General features: G+C 36.8%; 2 protein-coding genes and 1 non-coding gene across 3 annotated transcripts in view; 1 reads left to right on the top strand and 2 right to left on the bottom strand.

Moving 5' to 3' along the window:
• Positions 1-1,285: 1,285 nt before the first annotated feature.
• Positions 1,286-11,943, bottom strand: LOC576041 (carbonic anhydrase 2-like). The gene is made up of 6 exons (XM_030974001.1): positions 11,874-11,943; positions 6,513-6,551; positions 5,575-5,739; positions 3,954-4,114; positions 3,118-3,210; positions 1,286-1,747 (listed from the first exon to the last, which is right to left on the bottom strand). Exons 1-6 carry the CDS (start codon positions 11,941-11,943, stop codon positions 1,415-1,417), a joined length of 861 nt encoding a protein of 286 aa, XP_030829861.1. The 3' UTR covers positions 1,286-1,414.
• On the top strand, positions 7,857-7,975 carry LOC115920082. Its single transcript, XR_004062170.1, has one exon. It is a non-coding gene; the product is annotated as a U5 spliceosomal RNA (small nuclear RNA).
• An 8,584-nt stretch (positions 11,944-20,527) lies between the features above and the next one.
• The window catches only part of LOC100891441 (putative carbonic anhydrase 3), a 36,953-nt gene continuing 32,530 nt past the window's right edge, over positions 20,528-24,950 (bottom strand). The window contains exon 8 of the mRNA XM_003725490.3: positions 20,528-21,165. Within this exon, the coding sequence (XP_003725538.2) occupies positions 20,932-21,165 (234 nt within the window). The 3' untranslated portion in view covers positions 20,528-20,931. The remainder of the gene's footprint in view (positions 21,166-24,950) is intronic.

The raw sequence follows: 24,950 nt of genomic DNA, 5'->3' as shown, positions 1-24,950 counted from the left end.
TTCTTATTGAGTCATCGAAATAATCTGAACAGTAACATTCATAGCCACCATCCATTATTTCATTGTTATAACTGTTATAATACTTTTGAAGGAAATCAAACATGTTTGACAAGTTTTACTGAAATAAGCTACTCAGATTATACCTTGATTATGGTTTTAGAATTATCGTCATGTTTTATCTGACTCTCAGATTCTTCATTAGATCTGTTTACAGCATTTAGATTCATGGGTGATGAACGGTTCTTCTTCACTGTAAAATTGATTTCGTTTTGTTTTTCTTTGGGAAGATTAAAACTTCAGCAATTTATCTTAAACTAATGAAATAAACCACTTGCTTTTAGAGGAAGCACTACAGAATATATTTTTGCTATGTCTGAATAACGTTGTCGTGTGGTAATTATCATAACGCCAGGATTAAAATCCCAAATCCAAGGATGAAAAAAGAGCGTTCAGAAGTCCGAAAAACCCGCTGAAGACCAACCCTACTGGAACCCAGTTGCAGGCGTCGGACCGCCCTCAACGGTCACGGCGTAGACGGTGCGTGTGCCAAGGCTCTGAAGGTCACGGAAGTTATTTTCCATGGGCAGCTTGTTGCCCTCATCGTCAATCGCATCGCTCATCATTGTCCGCAAGTTGTTCAGCTGTCGAGATCAACACAAGAAATTAAGGCATCGTAAGACAAAAATCAGTTAATAAAACTAATGTCTGTATCAAACGGGATAATATGTAGCATATAATATTAATTTAGGCCTATAAACAAAAATGTTGTATTGCCCTATAGGTGCCAGCACCTGGGTTGGACGGTTGTTGTTTTGTCTTTTTTTTTGGGGGGGGGGGGGGTTGTTGCCTTTTTTGCTTTTTCGGATCCCCTCTTGGGGCTGATATTTTTTTTGTTTTCTTCTAAAAACGGTTTTTAAAAAATACCCTCATAAAAGGCCGACCGTAGATTTTGGGGTCGTATCGGTCGCAAAGGGCAATACAACAATTTTCTGTTTGTTAAGCAAAGCAGTGATTATATAGAAGTAAATTGGCAAATACGCCAGTAACTCAACGAATTGTTGGCAATTTGCCTTTTGAATTTTCGCTTTTGTACAAAGCGACTCTGATATGGCGCGTCCGACCCTGATATCTTTACTGCTCGAGCCTCAAACTAACTAATATATTTTTCATTTCCCGCTGATAATAATAATGCGAGTTTCGTACAAAAAATCTATGTATTTCTCATTTGTGAAATAGATTTTCAAAATCGACTTCATTTTGTGAAAGAAGGGCGTTCCATTGAATTCGTTAGAAATGACAACTGCATCTGACACGTCATTTAAATAGTTTTACTATATCATCCATAAATAAATGTATATTCCCAGTATTGTATCATAAATGTAACATAAATATTCACTCGACTGCAGATATAATTTTAATCATGATCACTAATGCTACGGTCACAAAGGTTCGTACGAATCTCCCTGTTTTTCCATCTTCCCAAATTTTCATTGTCTGAAAATCGTTTGTACGGCGTTCGTAGCCGTTCGTAATGGAATTTGTGACCGATTATTACCTGATTATTTGAAATTTCGATGGTGTCTTCAAAGAGAGTCCAGGTCACGACTTCGTTGCATAGAGGGGTAGTCAGCGAACCGTCATATCGCCAGAATTTATCAAGCGATGATGGTAGCAAGTCAGAAAGTGTGAAATTTTCCATCTCTTGATGCGTATCTGATAAAGACAAAATTGAGAGGAGATTAGATATTTTAAGATTTAATTTTGATTTCATTATGCAAAATATGTGTATTATAAGAGTCAATTAAAAACTGCCAGTCTACCATACGTGTATTAATTGGCCTACGTAGGTCCTAACGTTCCCCTTTCCATCAGTGCATAGTTCTTCCTTATTTTTTCCATGTTTTTCTCTATTTCTTTCTTTTCTTTATTTTATTCATTCATGACTGTGTTGTCGTTCTTTTTCTTCGTGTAGGTATGTATATATTTGTCTTTTCATTTTCATTCTAATTCTGCAATACTAAATCTAATCAAAGCTTTTTATCGACTAATACATATTGGCTATAATAATATTTGAACATTTTAAAATGGAAATAGTGTATCTCACTTACGAGGTTTCACGAGGATAATGGCATCGGGCACTTTTAAAATCAGTGCAGGGTTATCATCCTCACTTACCTAAGCAGTGAGAGAGAAAAGGGAGTATCAATTAAGCAGGGCTTTCAACCCTCCCGCATTTGGCATACATAGGAGCATCACTATCCTGGCTGTACGTGTAGTAAAAGCTGTGCTTTTGATTCTCAACATTTCAAAAACCACTGTACAAAACTCAACTGATTTCACTAAAAATCGGTACTTTAGTGACAATTGATGACACCTAAATAACAATAAAAATACATTTTTTTAAACTTACTGATGTTAAGAAGAATAATTTAAAAATTCAAATTGTAAGTCTAGTGTCAAACTTTGCTTACAGCTGCATCGACATGATTGTGTACAGTCTATGCAATATTGTGTGGTGTGTGTATTTGTGTATGGGTCTAAAAATACCCGCCTCACAACAAGCATGCAGTGCTAAAGGTCAATACGCATTGGCATTGACTCTCTATGCTTTGCTGGAGTGGCATTTGGAGGGAGTCTCACGCCACCACGCTCATTCTCCCACCAGCTCGTAGCTGGAGACTCCCGCCACCACGCCCTTCCTCCCGCTCTCCCGCAATCTCCCGGTTTATGAAAAAACCTCCCGCCAAACGTGTAAAAATGAACCAGCGTACCGTATCGTATGCAATTATTTTGCTCAACGGGCGTTGGGGGGGGGGGGGGTAGTGAGCAAACATTTCAAAGAGTGATGTAATATAGTACAGTGCATAGTGTAGCAAATTTTCCCGCAAATTTTAGTGGTAGTAGTAGTTGTCGTCGTCATAGCATTATTTGTTGTTGTTGTTTCGATAGTGGTGGTGGTGGAGGTGGTGGTGGTGGTGGGTTGGTAGTAGTAGTAGTAGTAGCAGTAGCAGCAGCAGCAGTAGTCTGTGAATCGTGCATGGGACCGGGGTCTTAACATGGCGTTAAGCCCTTCTGGCTGTGACAGCTGTCAGCAGACAGTAGTAATATAATACAAACCTCTAAGAAAAATCCGAGTACTGCGATACCTCCTTTTTTCTTTATAGCTTCGTTGACACTACCGTATGCTGTATCGTAATGAACGATGTGCATCTGTAGAGAAAGAGAGAGAGGGAGAAACAATTCTCATTAATCGTATTATTCCTTCCTTCTTCCAATATAATTATATCAAGCGCAATATTTACATTGGTAACTCCTCCTCCACCCCTTGTATCTGTTATACTCCCTCCTTTAAGTTGTCCTCATAAAATATTCTCTGAAATTTCCGAATTGAATTATGAAGAGACAAATTCATCACGCTAAAAAGTAACACTAACAAGAAAGGAATGAATTCGTCCTCCTTCCCCTGCCTATATCTTCATCCAGAAGGTTTAATAACATACATAGACTAAAAATAATTTAAAGGTATAATCAAGACATGTTAATTTCAATATACGGATAAGCAAAGCCATTTTTTTTAAAAGTGACACCAAATAAAGGATATCGAGATATACGGCGACAGCCATCGAGGGCCTTCAGAGAGTAATTTTTATCGCATTGTTCAGAAGGCCGACGGCCAATGTAACCGACAGCCCACGAGACTGACAACGTCGGTCTCATGGGAGTTTCTGAAACCTTATCAAATTGTTCACGATACCGACGGCCGATGAGACCGATAGCCAAAGAGACCAACAAGTTCGGTCCTGCAGAAGACTGAGTCCACGAGACAAACGGTCAACATGTCGGTCTCGAAGGTCTTCTGAAGGCTTTTCTGAGGGTTCGCTTGACCGACATCGCTGGTCTCGTGGACTGTCGGTCTCTACTGGGATGTTCCATAGGTATAAACATGTACATACGTCAGCGGGATAGCGTTTTCCATCGACCGTGTGTTCTGATCCCTTCATGTCGTTAGAACCGAAATGGAAGTGGAACTGGACAGCTCTGAATGTCCCGTTCAGCCCACCACCGGTAATATCGTACTGACCCTCTCCAGCGCCGTTAGATAATACAACTTCCACTGAGGTGAAAAAAGGGGTAACGCCATACGACGGTGAATTAACTCAAAATGATCCAAATTTCGAAATGGAAAATAAACTTATCATTTTCAATAATGATGCATGGATTTTATTCGCACCTCTGGTCGGGACAAATGTCCTGAAGCACTGTCGTTCGTCCTGCATGCTCAAAATGAGAAGATTACCATTTTTCAAATATTTTGGTCAATCAGACTTTGAGGTTCAGGGGGGTGTTTCACAAAGATCCTAAGTAGAACTTAACACTAAGTTGGACTTAAAAATTATGGACAGCCATTGGAGCCTTAAAATGAAATATATTCAAAAGCAGAAATTCAAGTATTTTAGACTTTTTATAAATTCCACAACAAGAACATGAAATCTCCTTGATGATAGAAAATATGAATGATTTGAATCAACATTTTATGCCTTTCAAAATAACTTTTACAAAATATTTTCAAAGATGCTATTGGCTTTCCATAATTTTTAAGTCCAACTTAGAGATAAGTTCAACTTAGGATCTTTGTGAAATACCCCCCAGGGATGGAAGACTTTATAAAGGCTATAATTCAAGCCCTGAGTCTTCTTGGGAGATGAGGGCAAGACCACAATGCCATTAAGGTTTTGAGATGGGAGTTTGTAGATTGCTTAATTGAGCTTTGCGTGGTGCCCACTTAGTCTCTGCTATCTAGGGCGTGTTTATGCTTAACTTTTTCTGGCCAGAATCAGGCATCTGTTACGCGTTTAGTTTAAAACACGGTTGCGTCCATGCTCACCTTTGTAGAATCCCCGAAAAACGGCGATCACGATCGCCGATCGCAAACTCACAAAAAGATGCGTTTACAATTCGTAAACGCGTTTAAATGGGGTCAACGCACTGACCTCTAGTGGGTCTACGTAGCATGCAGAGTGAAGGTTTGTGAATCCAGCTGGAAGACCAATTAAGGCCACACAGGGAGAATTGCCTGGAGGAGCTTGAGAAGTGAGCATAAACGGAACTGCGATTACGATGAGCGTTTACGATGAGCGTTTACGATGAGCGTTACAAATCGCTCATTCTGCCTTCAAAATTAAGCTTAAACGCACCCTTAATATACATTTATCATCATAAAGAGAGGTATAATCAAAGGAATTAGAGTTATCATTACCAATATTACAAAAAATTATTTAAGGGTGTTTAGTTACCGTAAGAAAGAAATGTTTATTTTGACTTTAATCACATTTCAGAGTCCTTCGATCTTTTTGGTGATACAACATAGGCTCCGGTGACATTTTCTTGGAGCCATATTATTTGGAGGAAAGATAATAGGGTTGTGGAGCTTGAGATATAGGTAAATTCTAGGGTTAATGGGTCCAGAGTTGAAGCTGATTGGACAAGTGTACGTAAATAAGTGAGCAGCCATTATATTGTCGCTGGAGAGTGTTGTGTCGTAGCGTAAAACCATTTTTCTTGGACAAAACTCACATGCATGACCATTATTTTCGATTGTGACAGGCTTGGTGGTGTCGTACGACTGAAGATTGAATGGAGCCAGTCCGATATCGCTGGTCTTTTTTGTGTCGATGTTGATAGGCGACTGCGAGGAATCACCACAGAATGATCCGGGGATGTCTTTCCAAAACTCTTGATCTGGAAAAGTATTATTGATGATCATCCGAATATATTGTATGATATCTTTTTGTTTAATTGTCTATCATACACAATTACTATTTTGTCGAAATGCGCTTGAAGCTGTTTGATATTATTACATATCCATGACATTCGCAAATAACATTCTATAAAGCTTCGTACTAAAAATATATATATAACTCCTCTTTTGACTATCATTATCATTATCCTTATCATCATCCGAATTAGTATTACTTGGTTCTCCTCATCATCATCGTAAGTATATGTCGTCATCACAATCACCGTCATCTTCATCACCATCACCAAAATCTTCATCATCATGAACAAAATTATTTCTACCATAGCCATCAACAATACCGGGCAACAATACCACCATCACCACCACCACCAACTTCATCGTCACCATCATCATCACCTTAATCATCATCATCGTCACCAGTATAATATCAATATTGTGATATAAAACAACGGCATTAATATAGTATTAATGACTGCTGTTGTTTTTATACGCTCAAGGGAAGGTTACAATCGAGCTATTGCCCTCGGCAAGCCTTGGGCATTATATAACACTGTTTATCATTATAGGAGGTGACATACAGTCATATTCTAATAACAATTGCTTCACCTACTTTAAAACGCGTTATGCTTGACGAGCCAATTCCACTCAAATGATTTCAAGATACTGAATATACATTATTGCATTTAACTACTACATTTACATTCTTTTATGATTGTTGATGTTTTTTGCACTAAAAAAGTTCGAGACCACTTACCTGTGTCACCAGCTCCTGCGTAACTCCAGTTATCTATGGCTAAAAGAATCGAAAAAAATGTATGAGAGATTAAAGATTGACGAGATGGTTTGAGTAATTCCATTATTCATTTTTTTACGCGAAAAAGTACGTTTTGTTAATAGAATTAATCTCCTGTTTGACTTGTCTTTTCTTTCTTTCTTTCTCTCTTTCTCTCTCTCTCTCTCTCTTTCTCTCTCTTTCTCTCTCTCCCTCTCTCTCCTGCACTTCCACTCAAGACACGTTATTAGTCTACACGCTTCAGCAGTTAAAACCAAAATTCTTATGACTTACATCGGTTGAATGCAATATATTAATACATCTGCTTCTTACATGTTTGTCTCACTATGAACATGACGGACAAAGAAAGCGGACAAAATATACAGTTCCTCAGGTAGATAAAGGAACATCCCTTCACTGCTATTATGTAAAAAGGTGAATATGCATGTGACACCTGTTCTACACATGTTTACATAATAGCAGTGAAGGGATGTTCCTTTGTCTACCTGAGGAACTGTATATTTTGTCCGCTTTCTTTGTCAGACATAGTCTCTACCCGCCCAAACATACAATGCGTATGGATCATCTGGATTGACAAATACCTATCTATCTTTCATTCCATCCCGATCAACTTACCCAAAATAATTCACCCCGGACACACAACACCTGCACACAATCGGACTATACCACGACCCCCAGCCAGACAACTTCCTCCTTATATCCCGGACCACTATGGCAAAGATTCCCCCACATTAATATCGTCGATTACTACTTGAACTGAACTTTTGAGGTTAATTCAATTTTCTTTTTTGTGATTTTTCGTGGGAACGTTATCGTAGAAGTTTGTTGTCACAATGTGTGGTTGTCCGGCAGAATGGAAAGCGTTGTCCGGAGTAGTTGTCCGGGGTAGTTTTACGGGTGGGTTTTCAGTATTGTTGCCTTTAAATACATATAAATACAAAAGTATGGTTCCCCTCCACTGATATTGGAGTAAAGTAGAGAAACTGGTAAAAATAAAAATAAAATAAAAAATTATAATGAAAATAATAATTACTATTGATCGATCTCACATTTTATATGATCGATTAATAAATTTACTTGAATCTTTGGCTCATTTAATTTGATTATTACAGCATATTAGTTCAAATTAATTATAGATGCAAAAATAAATGTTTTAATTAATAAAATATATAAATTTAAAGATAATTTATGAATTATAATGCAATTTTGATGAAATAAAAATGCACTTTATATCCTTTCTTAAAAACCAACCATTTTAAAGTATGTAATTTATACATAGATGAAGTTAGGTTTCCATTTGCATAACTACTCTGGTTTTTCTGCAATACGCATAAATCTTTCGCCTTTTACTAAAGATTTCCGTGCAGAGGAACACATTGATGAGTCTATAAAGATTTTTCTCTGGTTCGCCTTCATCGGCGAGCCTTGCAATCACCCCAATGTAAAGATAGAAAACAAATTTCAACCCAGTCAAACAAATGCTATAGCAGTCACATAAAACAAACACTGGCAAATTATTATTCAATACTATCTGAAAATGTATACTATTATCTAGGTCTATTAGGAATAAATCATTGTCAAAATAATTCCATAACTTGGGGTAAAACAAAATATTCTAACTATATGAGCCACAGTGTACTTTGTTTCATTCATCATGAATTTAAAGGATAAATATCATTTTTGTTTTCTTTCTATTTGTCATCATTTATTAATTGAATAATACATACATAAGAAACATATTGATTACAAAGAAAAACATGCATTATACTTATATCACAAAATTAATCATACTTTTTTTTTAAAGCTAAATTAATTAATAGATTAAAAAAAAACTACATATTTTGAATTGATATAATCACATTGCTTGCCTACAATAATTATATTACTGTATTCATTTTTTTCATAATCAAACAATACTTCTGTTTTTCTGAACAAAATTAAGACTTGTTCTAAAATATTTTTGCGTAATCACAATCATAAAATAAATTATATCAATTTATTGCGCATTTGCACTACAAACAATAATCATGATCAGATATTTTGAAACGATATAGTTGTGTTATCTGCTAATAAGCTAATTTTCACTTGAGTACCAGGCCTACTCCTGATCCAGTTAATTGAACACCTTGAATAGCTTCATATGATCTAATCTAAATTGCTTATATTTTGATGACAACTAAAAACAATAGAGCAGACACTGGTCAACCTTGCCGAAAACCTCTTTGCAGAGAAAATATTTATAAATATGATTCGCATGATTCCAAAAGAGAGGGGGAAGAGAGAGAGACAGTGGGAAGAAAGAGAGAGAGAGAGAGGGGGAGGAGAGAGAGAGAGAGGGGGAGGAGAGAGAGAGAGAGAGGGGGGAGGAGAGAGAGAGAGAAGGGAGGAGAGAGAGAGAGAGAGAGAGAGAGAGGGGAAGAGAGAGAGACAGTGGGAAGAGAGAGAGAGAGAGAGAGGGGGAGGAGAGAGAGGGAGAGAGAGAGAGAGAGAGAGAGAGAGAGAGAGAATGCACCGGTGAATTTAGAATTTATAACTCAAAGATTTAATTTCAGACTCAGGGTTGGTGATGAGCATTTGACCATACGGTACTCGCATAAAAAAAGATTAAGGAAAAAGATGTCTCAGATATAACAGATCCCAATTATGGAATGAAATCAGGATATCTTCAACTGTATACATATTCACAGCTCAACAATTTAAGAAGTTTATTATCTACCTTAATTGGAAACATATTTTTGTCCAAATGTACCCATATTGACTTTTCTTATATATCTCATGTATTTAATTGTTTGTTTGTTTATTTTTCATGTATTTAACAGTGTATTTCTTTGCTTGGAAGTTGGTAGTTGACTTGATTTGTAACTGTTTTAGATGTGTGTGGACCCGTTTGAATCCGCCCCACATGTGGAAATAAGTTAATAATAACAAACAAAAAAATTAGGCAAAAGTGAAACCAACTTAGCAAACAGCCTTTCAATATCTGGATGCTCAAACGAAAGCGTATTGCATTTTGATTTGAAAAACTGTCACGAAAACCGCAGACTGTCTATTGCATAGCAATGTGAAACGAAATATGTTTTTTCTTTTCTGTGGTATAATATTTAATGTGTACAATGTGACAAATGTTTTTTTCAATTTGGCTGGATACAATGTACGGGCAATTTCAACCAAAAAAATATTATATCACTGTCTGTTGATAAATTGTTTTTGTTCTTCTCAAGGACAGATGGCAAAATGTAATTATTTTTTTTAATTATTTAATGAGGGGCAAAATGTACCTGCTCCACGTGCAGTAGCATTGGAGGGGTCGATTCGAAAATTGTATAAGAGACACTACCGATACAATTATTTTTATACTTTGAAATGATTCATTTATTATCAATTTTTTTTAATGGGGTGGGGGTATCTCGGTCCCTGACAACGTTAGCTGCGACGCCAATGCATGAAGATGTATTCAGGTTTTTTTCTTTCTTTTTTCTTGTATTTCTCTCCTTTTAATGAACGGTGACTATTTTCCCAAACACGATATCTCATGAAGATGGGTCCCTTGTCCTTCCAAACTCAGTTGGTATAGGCGATCCAGCATGAATTTAGTTGTAGCAGGCCCTCTTGAGAATGTTATTATCTGATGCAGACGAGATCTGTATCGTAATGACAATGTGTCACTAGTCCCGTCACCAGAAAGGCCTTTGAAATTCCTTGATCAGCACCTTAAATCGTTTCGTTTTCTATTTGATTTTTTCTTCTAATTTGAAGACATGTCATGTCCAAACAACAACATTCGCACTCTAAAGTTGTGTCCTACTGGGAATTTCTCTATTTTAAATGAGTAGTGAATATACGAAATTTAATTGATTAAGCTCCCCTGGTCAAGATTTTATTTGGGGGCTCTTCTTCATTTTTGTCTTCTTCTTTTTCTTTTTCTTCTTCTTCTTCTTCTTCTTCTTCTTCTTCTTCTTCTTCTTCTTCTTCTTTCTTCTTCTTTTTCTTCTTCTTCTTCTTCTTCTTCTTCTTCTTCTTCTTCTTCTTCTTCTTCTTCTTCTTTTTTTTTTTCTTCTTCTTCTTCTTCTCTTCTTCTTCTTCTTCTTCTTCTTCTTCTTCTTTTTCTTCTTCTTCGTCTTCTCCTTCCCCCTCCTCCTCTTCATTTTCCTTTTATTCTTCTTATTCTTCTCCTCCTCCTCATGAAAGTTCATGTTGATCAAATACAAGTCGCTGATTCAAATATTTCCTCTACTTTATCTGTGCAAAATTGGGGTGTCATCTTCGAAAGCATGACGACAATGCATATTTCCAATGAAAAGAATTTGTCAAAGTGTGTATTCCGAGATAAGAACTGTCTAGAGTACTATTAAGAAGGTTCTTTTAGATAAAGCTGCTGCTGTAATCGTTCACGCATTTATAATATCACGGTTAGATGGTGGAAATTTTCTGCTGTTTGGTATAACTCAACAGCATCTAAAGAAATTACAATATGCTCAGAATTCTGCTGACACGTATTCTTTCAAGAGGTAGACATTTTGACCACATTACCCCTACACATATTGCACTAAACTGGCTTCCTGTAAAACAGAGAAATTAATACAAAATTATTTTATTAACATGGAAGGGAATGCATGGATATGCCCCTGTGTACATTTCAGACTTGTTGACTATTTTATAACCCTCGAATTAGTTTGCGATCTGCAGGTAAATACCTACTTGAGAGTCCTCGAACACGCTCTCTTCTAGGGGATCGATCATTTACTGCCTGTGCATCGAGATTGTGTGGAATGGTCTTCCCCAAATCCTTCGCTCTTGTTATCCACTTTCAGAACTCAAGTAAAGACATACCTATTTCAGATTGCTTACAATTAGTCACTGCTTTTTGTTTTTCGTGAACAGACATTTTTGAATCGTGAACAGACATTTTTGGTAGTTTTTCAGTCTCATCAGCGCCTTTGATTAGGCAACTGGATATCTGCGCTTTATAATTTATTGGATTTGAATTGTCATAAGGCTTGCATCGTTTGAATCACGAGCTTGATTCGGATCATTCAGATCTAAGCTAAATTCGTTCTCCTAAAAAAAAATATATTTTTGAATGAAATGTTAGGCTTAATTGAATAATGTGCCGGGAAAAAATGTTTTCCCCTATTGTAAATTTTATGTTACCAAGTAAAAATAATTTTCTTTTACGACAGTGAGTCTCCTACGCCGCTTGTTATTGTTTATATCAAATTGTTATTAAATGTTAAGACTACCGTGTTCTGGTGTTCTCAATTCAATTGCTGCCAAAGGGGGGGGGGGGGGTATTTGTTTAGAAGTAAAATAAAAAGAGCTTACTGATAACAGCTAGAGCTGGTCCAAAACAAAGAACAGAGGCGAGGAGGAGAACGCTGAAAGGGGTCTTCATGTTGTTAGCTTGGTTTCTAAAACAAAATTGTGAGAAAGATTGAAATAGTTCCTCCGGTGCACCAATGGGCGTGATCTGTCAGCCAAGAGCAACAATACCACTATCGAATGCGAAGCACGAAGTGATGGAATCTCAGACAGGTAGCCGAGTATGCGCTGTACTGTCCTTCGTGCGACAGAACATTGACCAATAGGAAAACGCTATGGGGCAGGGGCGTCGCTGTGCCATTTTGAACATGGGTGCGTTAGGAAAGTGGCGTAGTGAGAATCCATCAGTTGAAGGGGGTGGTGTCAGTGGATTGAGGGGGGTAGTCAAATGTTGTGAATCAAAATACGACAAGCAAACCCAACTCGTGAGGGGAATGTGGGAGGAGTCTTATATAAATTGTATCACCTTGTTAATGTTGCCTCTCCCCTCTTGCACACACCTACACACACACGCATACACACGCACGCACGCACACAAGCACGCTCTCACACACACACACACACACCATGGCGATACTCTTCTTATCTCCATGCATACACACTCTCTCTCTTCTCCCCTCTCGATCTACCCACCCTTTCCCCCTCTCTCTCTCTCTCTTCCTCTCTCTCTCTCTCTCTCTCTCTTTCTCCCTCCCTCTCTACCACCTCTCTCTGTCTCTCTCTATCTCACTCTCTCACTCTCTCTCTCTCTCTCTCCTCTCTCTATCTCTCTCTATCTCTCTCTTATATATATTTTTTTATTTTTTCTACCGAAGAAAACAAATATGAGAAAAGCCTAAGTAGAATGTACTGACAAAGGCGAAAAAAAATAGCCTCAAATTTTCAAAATCGCCGACTGTATTTGGCACTCAAATGTATGGATACAAGAAATTGATAATAGGACGGCAACACAACAGGCCGAAATACTATAAAGACGCCCCTTCATAATATTATGCCTTTGCAATGCACTCTCGCCTCCTGTCGCTATGAATATTGCTGGTGTGGTCAACAGAAACATTTATGTTGACATTCCCCTCCTCATTTTTATAACTTAATGATTCACTTTTGTTTGCTTTTCCTACTTTTAAAAGCGTCAAATAAATATTATGCAGACTCTATTATCTCTATAAAGAATACCCTCCAAACTACTAATGAATGGTCACGTTAGTAATAAAAACAAAAGACCTATAATATCCACCAGTAAGTAGCGTGTTTTTGTTTTTTCGATTTTAGATATTAAGTAAGTAAAAAGAGAAATTAATACAAAATTATGTTATTAACACGGAAGGCATTGCATATGCCCCTATGTTCGGTTCATACCTTAAAAAGCATGTACACTATATATAAATTCAGAAATTAAAGTTTAGCTTGTTCTGGCTTAAAGCCCCTCTTAAGTGTTGCGTTCTCCAAAGATTTGATGGCAAAAATTTACTTAAATTGTATCATAATGTGAAAGAGGATGTACATTTCTGCGAAGATTTTAAAAACATGTGTGTTTGAAGTCGCATATTGATGAAAGAATGCAAAATTTAGGTTTTCTACGTAAACGACATCATTTTGTTACATTATGATACAATTTAAGTGAAATATTGCCATCAGATTGTTGGCGAATTCGGGATCCCAACACTTTAGAGGGGCTTTAGTACATGCTTGACTTAATATGCAGTGGTTTTCGATAAATTACTTTTTGTGTGAACGTCTTGTTGTTTAATCATGACATGTATTCCAATAAGAAGAACAAATCAAATAGAAAACGAAACGATTTGAGGGGCTGATCAAGGAATTTCAAAGGCCTTTTTGTTGATGGGACTAGATAAACATTGTCATTTCGATACAGATCTCGTCTGCATCAGATAATACAGATTCTCAATATATAGGGCCTGCTACAACTAACTTCATGCAGGATCACCTAGACCCATTGAGTTTGGAAGGACAAGGGACCCATCTTCAGGAGTGTTTGGGGAAATAGTCACCGTTCATGAAAAGTAGGGAAATGCAAGAAGAAAAAAGAAAGAAAGAAAAGATTGAATACATCTTCATGCAGTGGCGTCACAGCTAACATTGTCAGGGACCGGGATACCCCCCCCCCAAGAAAATTGATAAAAAATGAATCATTTTTAATGTATACAAATAATTCTATCGGTAGTATGTGAGTGCCTCTTATACCATTTTCGAATCGACCCCCTCCTCTGATACTGCACGTGCGGTAGTTTCGCCCCTCCTCTGTTTTTCAATATCTAGATAGACACACCTCATTACATAAACAAAATAATAATTACATTTTGCTATTTGTCACTCAGAGGAACAAAATCAACAGATTTTTTTGGTTGAAATTGCCCGTATGTTGTATCCACCCAAATTGAAAAAAACATCTGTCAAATTGTAAATATTTAATTTCATACCACAGAAAAGAAAGACCATATTTCGTTTCCATACTTACACATTTTTATGCAATAAAAAGTCTGAGTTTTCATAACAGTTTTTTAAAATAAAAATGCAACACGCTTTCGTTTGAGTCTCCAGATAGTGAAAGGCTGTTTGCTAAGGTCGTTTCACCTTTGCACTAATTTGTTTCAAAATAATAGTTCCACATGTGGGGTAGATTACCATTTCAACTTAATTTGGTTTTCAAAGGGGTCCACACACATATAAAAACAGTTACAAATCATGTCAAGAAACAAGCAAAGAAATAAACAATTAAATACATGAAATATACAAGAGATAACGAAATAAACAATTAAGTACATGAGATATACGAGAACAGACAGTATGGGTACATTTGGGTAATAAGAGGATCTGTCCAGTCAAGGTAGATAACATACTTCTTAAATTGTTGAGCTGTGAATGTGTATACAGATAAAGATTTCCTGATTACATTCCATAATTTGGATGCCCTTTATCTGAGACATCTTTTTCCATAATTTGTTTTTATGCGAGTACTGTATGGTCAAACGCACATCACCAACCCTGAGTCTGTAATTAAATCTTTGAGTTATTAATTGACCGGTGCATTCTTATTAACGCACTAATAATTGATTACATTTGCATTATTCTGTAAAGCAATTAATATACGCGAATTTTACTTAGCGCCAGTTGTTTAACATAAGTGTAGAAAAGCGCATCGCATTCGAGTAAGTCGAGATTAAGATGAGTACAGTTTTAAAAAATGATGTCTAAATTCACGGTTTTACGTACTTCAATTATTTCCTCCTTGTGATACGCAGTCATAAGGACACACAATTATGATGATTGATCAGAAGTTAACTTAACTGCATGAGAATTATTTTATATGTTTGTTGCTTAGCGATGAAACTTAAAGGGATAGTTGAGTTTTGTCGCAAAGGGCGCTACACAAAATAATTTTATGTGAGATAATTAAAAAGTGAGTGTCAAATTTGAAAGAACATACAATTTAAATGACAAAATCATCAGAGACGGCTGACATATCCATAAACATAACGATTTCTAATATTAGTGGAGCCCCACAATAATTTGAACCAGCGGTTGAAAAAACGAGATAGCGCCTACTACGTTTTATTCCAGCCATTGCCGATATTTTTTTTTTGTGTGGCTTTTTCGTGTTGGATATAATTATAATCAATAATTAATCAACGGTAACCGTATTTTTTTTTAAGTGGAGCTGAATTAGTATGATCATATTGGCTAAATTTCAAACATTTTGGGGTCTACAATTACCTTCAAAGCAATTTTAGGTCCTAAAAGAGCACTAGAAATCTCATAAATTAGAATTAGAGCAATAACCATGAACTTTGAAGGCATTTGCGGTCTGATACAAATATTCAACTATCCCTTTATATGCATCCGAAACGGAAACTTAATTAAGATGACTGTAGTAATTAATTAATTATCTTTCACTCGTGATCGAGTGGATATGTCACCGGACTGTCGATCACAAGGTCCGCGGTTCGAGTCCCGCCGCGGCACTAATCTCCTTTGGCAAGACTTTGATCTACCTTTGCCACACTCAACCCAGGTGATGTAAATGGGCACCTGGCAGGAACTAATTCTTTGAAATGCTAGAGCGCCGCAATGGCAGCACAGCTAAAGCTGGGGTAATAATCGGGAGCGCCAGGAGTGTCACGTTTAACAGACATGTGCGCTATACAAGAACCCACTATTATTATTTTTTGTTTAAATATTTTTTTGAAGTATTGATTCCAATAGATTAATTCTTATTGTAAGACTGACTGAATTGAATTCCCATTTCCAAATCAAGATGTTCTCTGACTGACTGAAATCTTCCCTTTTTCAGATATTGTAAGAGAAACATGAAGTATACAAACAAATTGTTATTTTTCTTTCATTAGAGAGATCATTAACAAATCAACTCATCATATCCGTACAAATCTATTTCACCAATCAACTCATCTAATAAGGAATATTCAAAAGAGACCCATTTTTGATCCAACAGACGATAATATTTTTTGCCAAAATTAATGATCTTCTTATAAAAGAGTTTGTTTAACCGATGATCTTCTAAAAGAAGGTCTTTTTTGCCTGGAAGTCTTTCAAAATCGTTTAGGACAGGCAGGGGCGTACGCAGGATTTTTTCAAGGGGGGGGGTTTAAAATCTGGCCCAAAATATATTGCTCCCGAAAATTTGAAAATCGGGCCGGCCGAAAAGTCGTTCAGTGGGGGGGGGGGGGGGTGGGGTAAGCGGACACTTTTTTTTTTTTTTTTGGTCTCGGAATTTGAAAATTTGACATTTTTACTCATTGGGGGGGGGGGGGGGGGGGGGTAAGGTCACTTTACGTTAGCCGTGGGCATAATTTTTTTTTTTCACCTGGCAACAAAAAACAAAACAAAGGGGGGGTTTGAACCCCCAACCCCCCCCCCCCCCCCTGCGTACGCCCCTGAGGACAGGTTCTGTTTTATTCAGCGGAACAATATAACTACTCATTTTTGCAAAAATGAAGTTCAATAACTCCTTTAAAATTCATTCTAACAAATGCACGTTTGAATCCCTCGCAAATGGCATTTTGAGATTGAGATGAGCTTGGAAAACCCAAAGGCACTTTTAATCCATCTTGGAAATGGTAACATTTTTATCCAACGGGTTTGCACTTACTTTTGGACGCATAATATATTCCAAGGTTATTCGAAATGCAGTTCGTAATTCGAGTCTCAAAGGCAGACCTATAGGGGGCGCACACCCCCTTTCTTTAACTAAGTGCCCTCATAACCTGCCAGTCTAAGATTTTGCTTTAATAAACCTGCTGTATTATTTCTAAGCAAACATAGACATTATGAGGTGGGTGATGGGATGCCATCGTGCTAACGCCATCTACGAATAAAAGGAAGTGAATTTACAACAAGTAGTAGTTTGTCAAACCACTAATTGTTGCCAGGTGAAAAAACATATATAATAATAATAATAATAATAATAATAGTGAACATTTATAATGCGCCATGTCTGTCAAAAATGACACTCCTGGTGCAGTTGTGTGGAAGTTGTATAATTGTGGGCAAGAATTCAAGAAAGAAAGATATACTTACCTATAATCTTCCAATAAGCTTCAGTTATGGAGCAGCATATTATGTGATATTCAATAACATTTTTCATTTGAAAATTGTGATACAAATTTAATCCCGTACCCCCATCTGATAATCTCTACACTGCCTTGTAATTAAAACGTGATAAAATGTGTTGTAGCATCATTATAAGCCCAAATGATATAATGCCCCAGATAACACCATAATGGAAAAATGAATTTATGGCATTTAAAAGACAATTTATAACAAAGATAAACATTATATCCCTGATTAAACAGTATAACTTTATTTTTATACATTTTAAAGTCGAAAATTCTTCTTGGTGGCTTTTAGTGATATGAAAACTTCTGAGAAAACTGCGATAAATTATCAATCCATATACGCGATTCTGATTGGTTAAAAATCAAGATGAGTTTAATCCCAAATTACGATGCACGGGTTATGGGAACATTTCTCATTATCAACTCATAAAGATTTGAAGACAAGTCCTACCATGGTGACGCGCACATTTGTTCAAATAATAGAAATCACATTCATGACTATGTCATATATTTGTATAGCGTTTCAACAAGAAATATACAACGAAGTGTTTTGTGCCATCCTCCAAACCTTATGTAAACTTATCAATGAGAGGACTAAAAAGTAATTTAAGCGGTTACCCCCCCCCCCCCATTACACAATCAGTGTTGCCTGTGTCACTATAGCGTAGCGACACCTTGTGACAGAACATTGCATCTTTACCCTATAACCATGCAACCGTCAACTTCTGCATGACATTCTGAAGGTGAGAAACATAATATTGAATATTGACAAAGGACCTCATTATTGCAATGTGTCTGAAATATCACCTTCACAGTCTGAGTCGTTGCATGAACAGGTGATTTTTTAATGTGGGGTAGATCCACAATGATTAAGCGCACATTATTTTGTTGAAAAAGGGGTCATGCACATGAGTGGTGAACGTAAGGTAATACATTATTTCTGACACAGAAACCGTGGAACCATGGATGAAATTAATTTGTCCAGTGTTGCAAGCTCGCAGAATTGCAATACGGGAAATTTGATATTCGAGCAAGATACGACCCCCCCCCCCCTCGATCCTTCTCGGTGAATATTACCCGTATATGCCTACGCCTGACCCTTTTTTCAACAAAAATGTGCCCTTAATAAGTGAGGATCTACCCCCACATTCAAAATTCCTCCATGCAACGCCTCTGTGTATGTGATATTTCAGACACATTGCAATAATGCATTGTATCTCCTTGCTCCCAGTATACCCCTTTTTCCTTACACCCTCCCCCTTTCATCTCTCTCTCTCTCTCTCTCTCTCTCTCTCTCTCTCCCTCTCTCTCTCTCTCTCTCTTTGTGTCACTCATTACATGTACCTCTAACTCCATCCCTTTCTCTTCTCATTTCGTGCCTTATTTTATTTGAAACCTCTGAACTTCAGCTTTCCATTTGTTCAGATTTCATTGTTTATCCTGGTCTCTTCTCACCCCCCCCCCCTGGCCCTCAGCCCTCTTCTCCTAATTATAATAACAATAATGATAATAATAATAATAATAATAATAAGAGAAGAAGAAGAAGAAGAAGAAGAAGAAGAAGAAGAAGAAGAATGATAATAATAATAACGTTTTATTTACCCAAGGTAGCCACTTTCAGTTATGAAACTACTCTTCCAGCGGGCCCTGCATAACATAATATGTTATTACTACCCTTCTCCAATCTAATATGCTGAGCGCCTAGCTAGAAGGCAGAAGGTTCCATTGTTATCAGTCGTTGGTATGACTCGGCCGGGGTTCGAACCCACGACCCCCCCCCCGCCGTTCATGAGGCGGGCTACCTAACCACTGAGCCACCATGCCCGGTCTTAACCTCTTAACCTAAAAAAAAGACACAACAATAAAGTGTCCTTTAATATTTAATTTTATAGTGATTTCATACAACGTCAACAAACAAATATTTGTATTAGATATTATTTTAATTGTCCATGTAATTTGCACACTAACCACAGACATGATTTAATGAAATCATCCATCTATACATTATACATACCAACAGTTATTGCAGTTACAATGCCCTATAACATTAATAAAGTATCCAATTAAGGTAATAGAAAGGCGTATAGGTATATATAATTATTATAAATTACTTGTAAATAATTGAGGTTATAACATTCCCAGTTTGCTTACACATTCTTAAACACACTTGAAACTGTTTGTATTTTCTACACACGACAACATAATATGTTTTGTACATCAATGGGGTGCTATTGTATACATTGACCCGGATGCACGAAGGTGGTTTATCATAACTTTTACTATCTAACCTGCACCGAGCTAAAACGCTGTCACAACTCTTACCCTAACCCTACGTTTTTAAATGCCAGTTTGGCCCACCTAATGATGCAATGATCAGCTGCGAACGGGTGCAAATACTATTGCATGTTGAATATGTTTCCTGACAAAAAAGGTAGAAAAGTCCATAGTACTGGAATATCATACTTTTAGACATTAGTACATGAATACATGTGTATGATGATATTGACCTTTGGAAGTAAGGTCATGCACAATGCCATGTTTCAATAGTAGTACTATACATGTATTTACATATTGTTCCAAGCAGCATAATTATACGATTATTGTAGATTTAGCCAGTTCTAGCTTATCCTCAAGTATAAGCATGATCCTCCAAGTACTATATTGCACAAGAGGGATGTGGTTAACACAAGTAGAAAGGGATATTGATACACAGCACTACATGCAGCTTCATAATATAATTTTTTAATAATATGGCAATAATATACGATAACCATAATTAAACATTTCATTCTACTCGTCCAGTGATCTTCAAAGCTGTAAACATAAAATGTATAAATACTTTCATATGTAAACCGGTAGTTAACAAAGAAGACTGAAGCTTGCTACAGGCTTATCTAACAACTGACAAGGGATCTACCGATCGAGATGTATATTCCCTCAAGTTTATTTTGTTCATTATATCGTGAAATAGTGGCATATAAATACTTTTAAATATACTTATGTCTGATTTTTAAAATCGATTTTTTTTTTTTTTTTTTTTTTTTTTTTTTTTTAATTTTTTTTATTGATTCATCGAAATAATCTGAGCAGTAACATTCATAACCATCATCCATTATTTCATTGTTATAACTGTTATAATACTTTTGAAGGACATCAAACATTCAACAAGTTTACTGAAATAAGTTACTCGGATTATACCTTGATAATGTTTTTTGAAGAATCGTCCTGTTTTAGCTGACTCTTAGATTCTTCATTAGATCTGTTTACAACATTTAGATTCATGGGTGATAAACGGTTCGTCTTCATTCTGTAAAATTGTTTTACTTTTCTTTGGGAAGATTTTAAGCTTCAGACAATTTACTTCAACTAATGAAATAAACCATTTTGCTTTTAGAGGAAGCGCTACAGAATACATTTTTGCTATGTCTGAATGACGTTGTCGTGTGGTAAGTATTATAACACCAGGATTAAAATCTCAAAGCCATGGCTACAAGAAAAGCGTCAAGAACAATCATCGCTCCTGGAGCCGATTTTCCTGCTGAAGCTGTAGGCGTCGGACTCATGCCATAGTCGTCGTCAGCGGTCACGGCGTATATTGTGCGTATGCCACGGCTCTGAATGTCACGGAAGTTATTTTCCATGGGCATCTCGTAGCCCGCCTCATCGATTGCATCGCTCATCAGTGTCCGCGTGATGTTCAGCTGTCGAGATCAACACAAGAAAGGCATCGTAAGAAGAAAAAAAAAATCAGTTTTTAAAACTTTTACTTGAATAAATGTCTGTATTAAACGGGATTCCATAGCATATAATATAAGTTAGGCCAAAAACAAAAGATGTTGCTCATTAGGTGCCAGCACCTGGGTCAAATGGTCAATTTTTTGCGTGTGTGCTTTTTTTCTTCTCTTTGGGCTGACATTTTTCAGTTTTGAATTCTTTCAAACATATTTTTTCTTCATTAAACACTTTTTCTGTGGTTTTAAAGTTTCTTTTTAAATAAAATGCCGACCGTGGATTTAAAGATTTTTGGTTCGGTCGCAAAGGGCTATACAACATTTTTTTTGTAAAGCCTTATAGCTGTTGTATACATTGCAAGCAAGACGTCATTTCGAGTGCGTTTTTACATGAGCAAATCAATGGAATCCATGACACATGCTCCCCCGACATTTACTCCGAAAAACGCGACAATTGCTCCGTGACATTTGCTCCGACGTCATTATGCTCCTCCGGCAGTCGCTCCTCAAAAAAAGAAAATTGCTCCATGGAAGACAAATGCACTTTTGGAACAGAGAGAAATTGTACCGTCGGCGGAGCTAGCATCATTTCTGATACGTCGGGGAGCATGTCTTCAATGGGGTAATTTTGAGGAGGAGCAATAATTATTGTCGTAGCAGCATTTTTGTTTTACGGGGCAATTTGGGGGCAGAGCAAAATGTTATCGGAGCAAATGTCGGCGGAAAAGTGTCGTAGGAGCAAATATCGCCGGAGTAACTGTCTTTCGAGAAGCATTTATCGTTTCATGCGGAGCAATCGTCGGCGGAGAAATATTCGGTGGAGCAATTGTCGCCAGAGCAAGTGTCGTAAGAGCAAATGTCGCGGAGCATTTGTCGCTTTTTGCAGAGGATTTGTCACCGGAGCATAGTTTCGTAGAATCGTAGATCTGTCTTTCCCTTGGAATGAGACTGTGGAAACAGCATGTCCAATCATGTTTGCCATGACTTTCTTTCCAACTGACACATATTCATGTGCATTCACTTCTGATGAAGCCACTACACCATTCACCACATTTCTTAACGAAGGATCTGGAGAAAATGGTGTGCAGGCTGCAAGCTTTTCGTTGATCCTCGACACCTCAGATGTGTCTCTCTTGATCATTGCTTCACTTAAGTCCTTGTGCTGCTCACTGGTGGTAAATGAGAGGTTTGTGAACTCTTTCATTGCACTGTTAGACTCTGAGGTCACAGGCATAGACATAGTCCATACTACTAATAATAATAATAATCCGATTTTTTTTTATATAGCGCTCAATACACCGATCCAACGATGTGCCTAAGCGCTTTACAGATATATTATTACCCCGGTCATCGGATTCAGGCTTACCCACTTACCCGCATACTGAGCGTTGTTCCTCAGTCGTGCCACTACCACGTGCTCTCATCAAGGTCTGTTCTATTACAAGATCAGAGCTGAGGCCAGCCCAGAACTGTCGGCGTGATAACTATCGGCGGGGCATTTGACGTAGGAACGACGAATTACATGGTATCCATCAGTGAAGTTTTTGTAGGTGCCAGGATGTTTGGTTTCAAGGCCCCTCTTTTTTGCGCATATTAATGTGCAGCTAGACTGTCTTCATGTAATCGAAATGCCCTAGATCTATGCGATCTACGGTAATCATCATTCTAACAACTTGTATCATCTTCTGATGGTTTAGCCACAACTGACTGGTCTTAGACCTCTCTTGCAGTTCCTTATTTTTCTTGTCAATTTCCTGTTTGATCGTAGCCATGAGATCAGATGTGTTCGTGTCTCCAAAGTTCTTTCGCTTGCCAACACCTCGGCCTGATCAACAAGCGATGCAAACTCGGGACTCTCATCTCTCATGGCTGTTACAAGTTCAGTTCCTCATTTTAATGTATTCTCCGCCCGAAAACCATAAGATAGACACCTCTTAATATGTTTTTTTTTTTTTAGTTAACGGCGGACATCTTGGACGCCATCTTGGATCTCGGGGTTTCCTAGACCATCTAAAAACATTCAAACTTGTCTAAATGGATTCTCTGACCTCTTCCCCCAACCATGGAATAGACACCAAAATTATGTCTCTAGGATGGATAATAAGTGATTTATGGCCATTTTTAGGTATCGGCGGCCATCTTGGACGCCATCTTGAAAATAACAGCTTTTTGAACCTTCGATTTTCATATACTTTTAGTATGTTATTCCTGAGGTCGAATACTACTAGAAACCTTTGAAAAACCTTTTGTTTCAATTTGGGGTTATTATTATTATTATTATTATTTATTCGGCAAAACAAAGTGTATACAGAGGATTACATAGAAGAACAAATCATACAAAACAAAGGATGAAAATCATCGTGATTCCCATGAGCATTTACAAGTTGCCAGGAATGGGGCAGGCAAACTAAATCACCGAAACCGTGAAGGTCCCCCATTCCGACTTGTACTCATGGGAGATCACTACATAAATACACTGTGACAAGTACTCTCTTAATTTCTAGGACTTAAATTTTAAATCCATTTTGAGACTTAAAATATTTCAAGTCTTTAAGACTTAATAAATTGGGAATTCGACTAAAAGTTTTATCGAAACCAGCTTCTAGATATAAATCTTGGAAAGACTTAAACTTCTCGCCAATAAGATGTGCATATTTCCAGTTGCACCTGTTGATGACTGACTGTTGGCATATTTCCAGTTGAACCAGCTGACACCAATTAATTTGCATATTGAATATGGGGTGCGTGCAGATCTATGTTTTTTTAACAATTTTTCTGAATTTACAGCATATTTCTTAATACTGATGATTTAGGTATATGCAATTCATTTCGAAAATACTACAAATATAAATTACAAGTTATTAGGACATTTCGCTACTTCGTATGAATTCCATTTAATTAAACATGAATAGGGAAACATTAACTATGAACTAAAATAATTTCAATAAAATACAAGTATATGAAAAAAAATTCGATTAATTTAATTATGTATAAGTCTACTTATTACCGATGCCTTTACATTGATAATACAGACGTACCAGTATTGAAGTGTTGTTGCCGTTCAATTGGTTGGAAGTTTTACCAAATGGTTCTAATGGCTTAGCTAGACCAGTAAATCTAAAAGACTTGAAATATAAATACAATTGACTTAAACTTTAAATCTTTCAGGGACTTAAAATTTTAAGTCTTAGCTTAGATTTATTTTTGAAATGAATCCAAGAAAGGTTTAAAATAAATATTAAAAGACTTGAAATATAAATCCAATTGACTTAAATTTTAAACCTTTTCAGGGACTTAAATTTCAAGTCTTAGCTTAGACTTATTTTAAATCCAAAGGGTTCGTCACTAATATCAGTCTCTGTTAGATTTAAAAGTAAGACTTTAAGATTTAAAAATAAGACTTTCAAATTTAGAGAGTAACAAGGGTATAACATCACTCAATGTGACAATGATAACAGAAGAAACTCAAATGTTTGAATGAATCAATAAAGTACAAATTATTTCATATGTTTTTTTAAGGAAAATAATAATGAGCCTTCAATTAAAAAAAAAAAAAAAAAAAAAAATCATATATGCCTTCGTATTGGAAAATTATAAAGTGGAACAAATACGAATGATGGACTCCGTCTTGGTAGCAAGATACAGGCTAGGGGTGTCCAGTTATTTTACATAAATATTTTTCGGTTGAATTAAACAAAATTAAACAAAATTAAAATATACAAATGTGCTTTTTGTTATATATATGAGATAGTTAT

This window comes from Strongylocentrotus purpuratus, unplaced genomic scaffold (assembly GCF_000002235.5).
Source record: "Strongylocentrotus purpuratus isolate Spur 01 unplaced genomic scaffold, Spur_5.0 spur5_scaffold_7, whole genome shotgun sequence".
NCBI classification, from domain to species: Eukaryota; Metazoa; Echinodermata; class Echinoidea; order Camarodonta; family Strongylocentrotidae; genus Strongylocentrotus; species Strongylocentrotus purpuratus.
The sequence above is the reverse complement of the archived record's forward strand: the minus strand, read 5'-3'. Positions and strand labels throughout refer to the sequence as shown.

What these genes read in the sequence shown, in the direction of transcription:
- LOC576041 (XM_030974001.1), bottom strand. Translation starts at nt 11,943, where the DNA reads ATGAAGACCCCTTTCAGCGTTCTCCTCCTCGCCTCTGTTCTTTGTTTT. An exon ending in GAAAACGCTATCCCGCTGAC is followed by an intron (nt 3,211 to 3,953) that starts GTATGTACATGT and finishes CTTTCTCTACAG; the next exon opens with ATGCACATCGTTCATTACGA. An exon ending in TACTCGGATTTTTCTTAGAG is followed by an intron (nt 1,748 to 3,117) that starts GTTTGTATTATA and finishes TTAAATCTTAAA; the next exon opens with ATATCTAATCTCCTCTCAAT.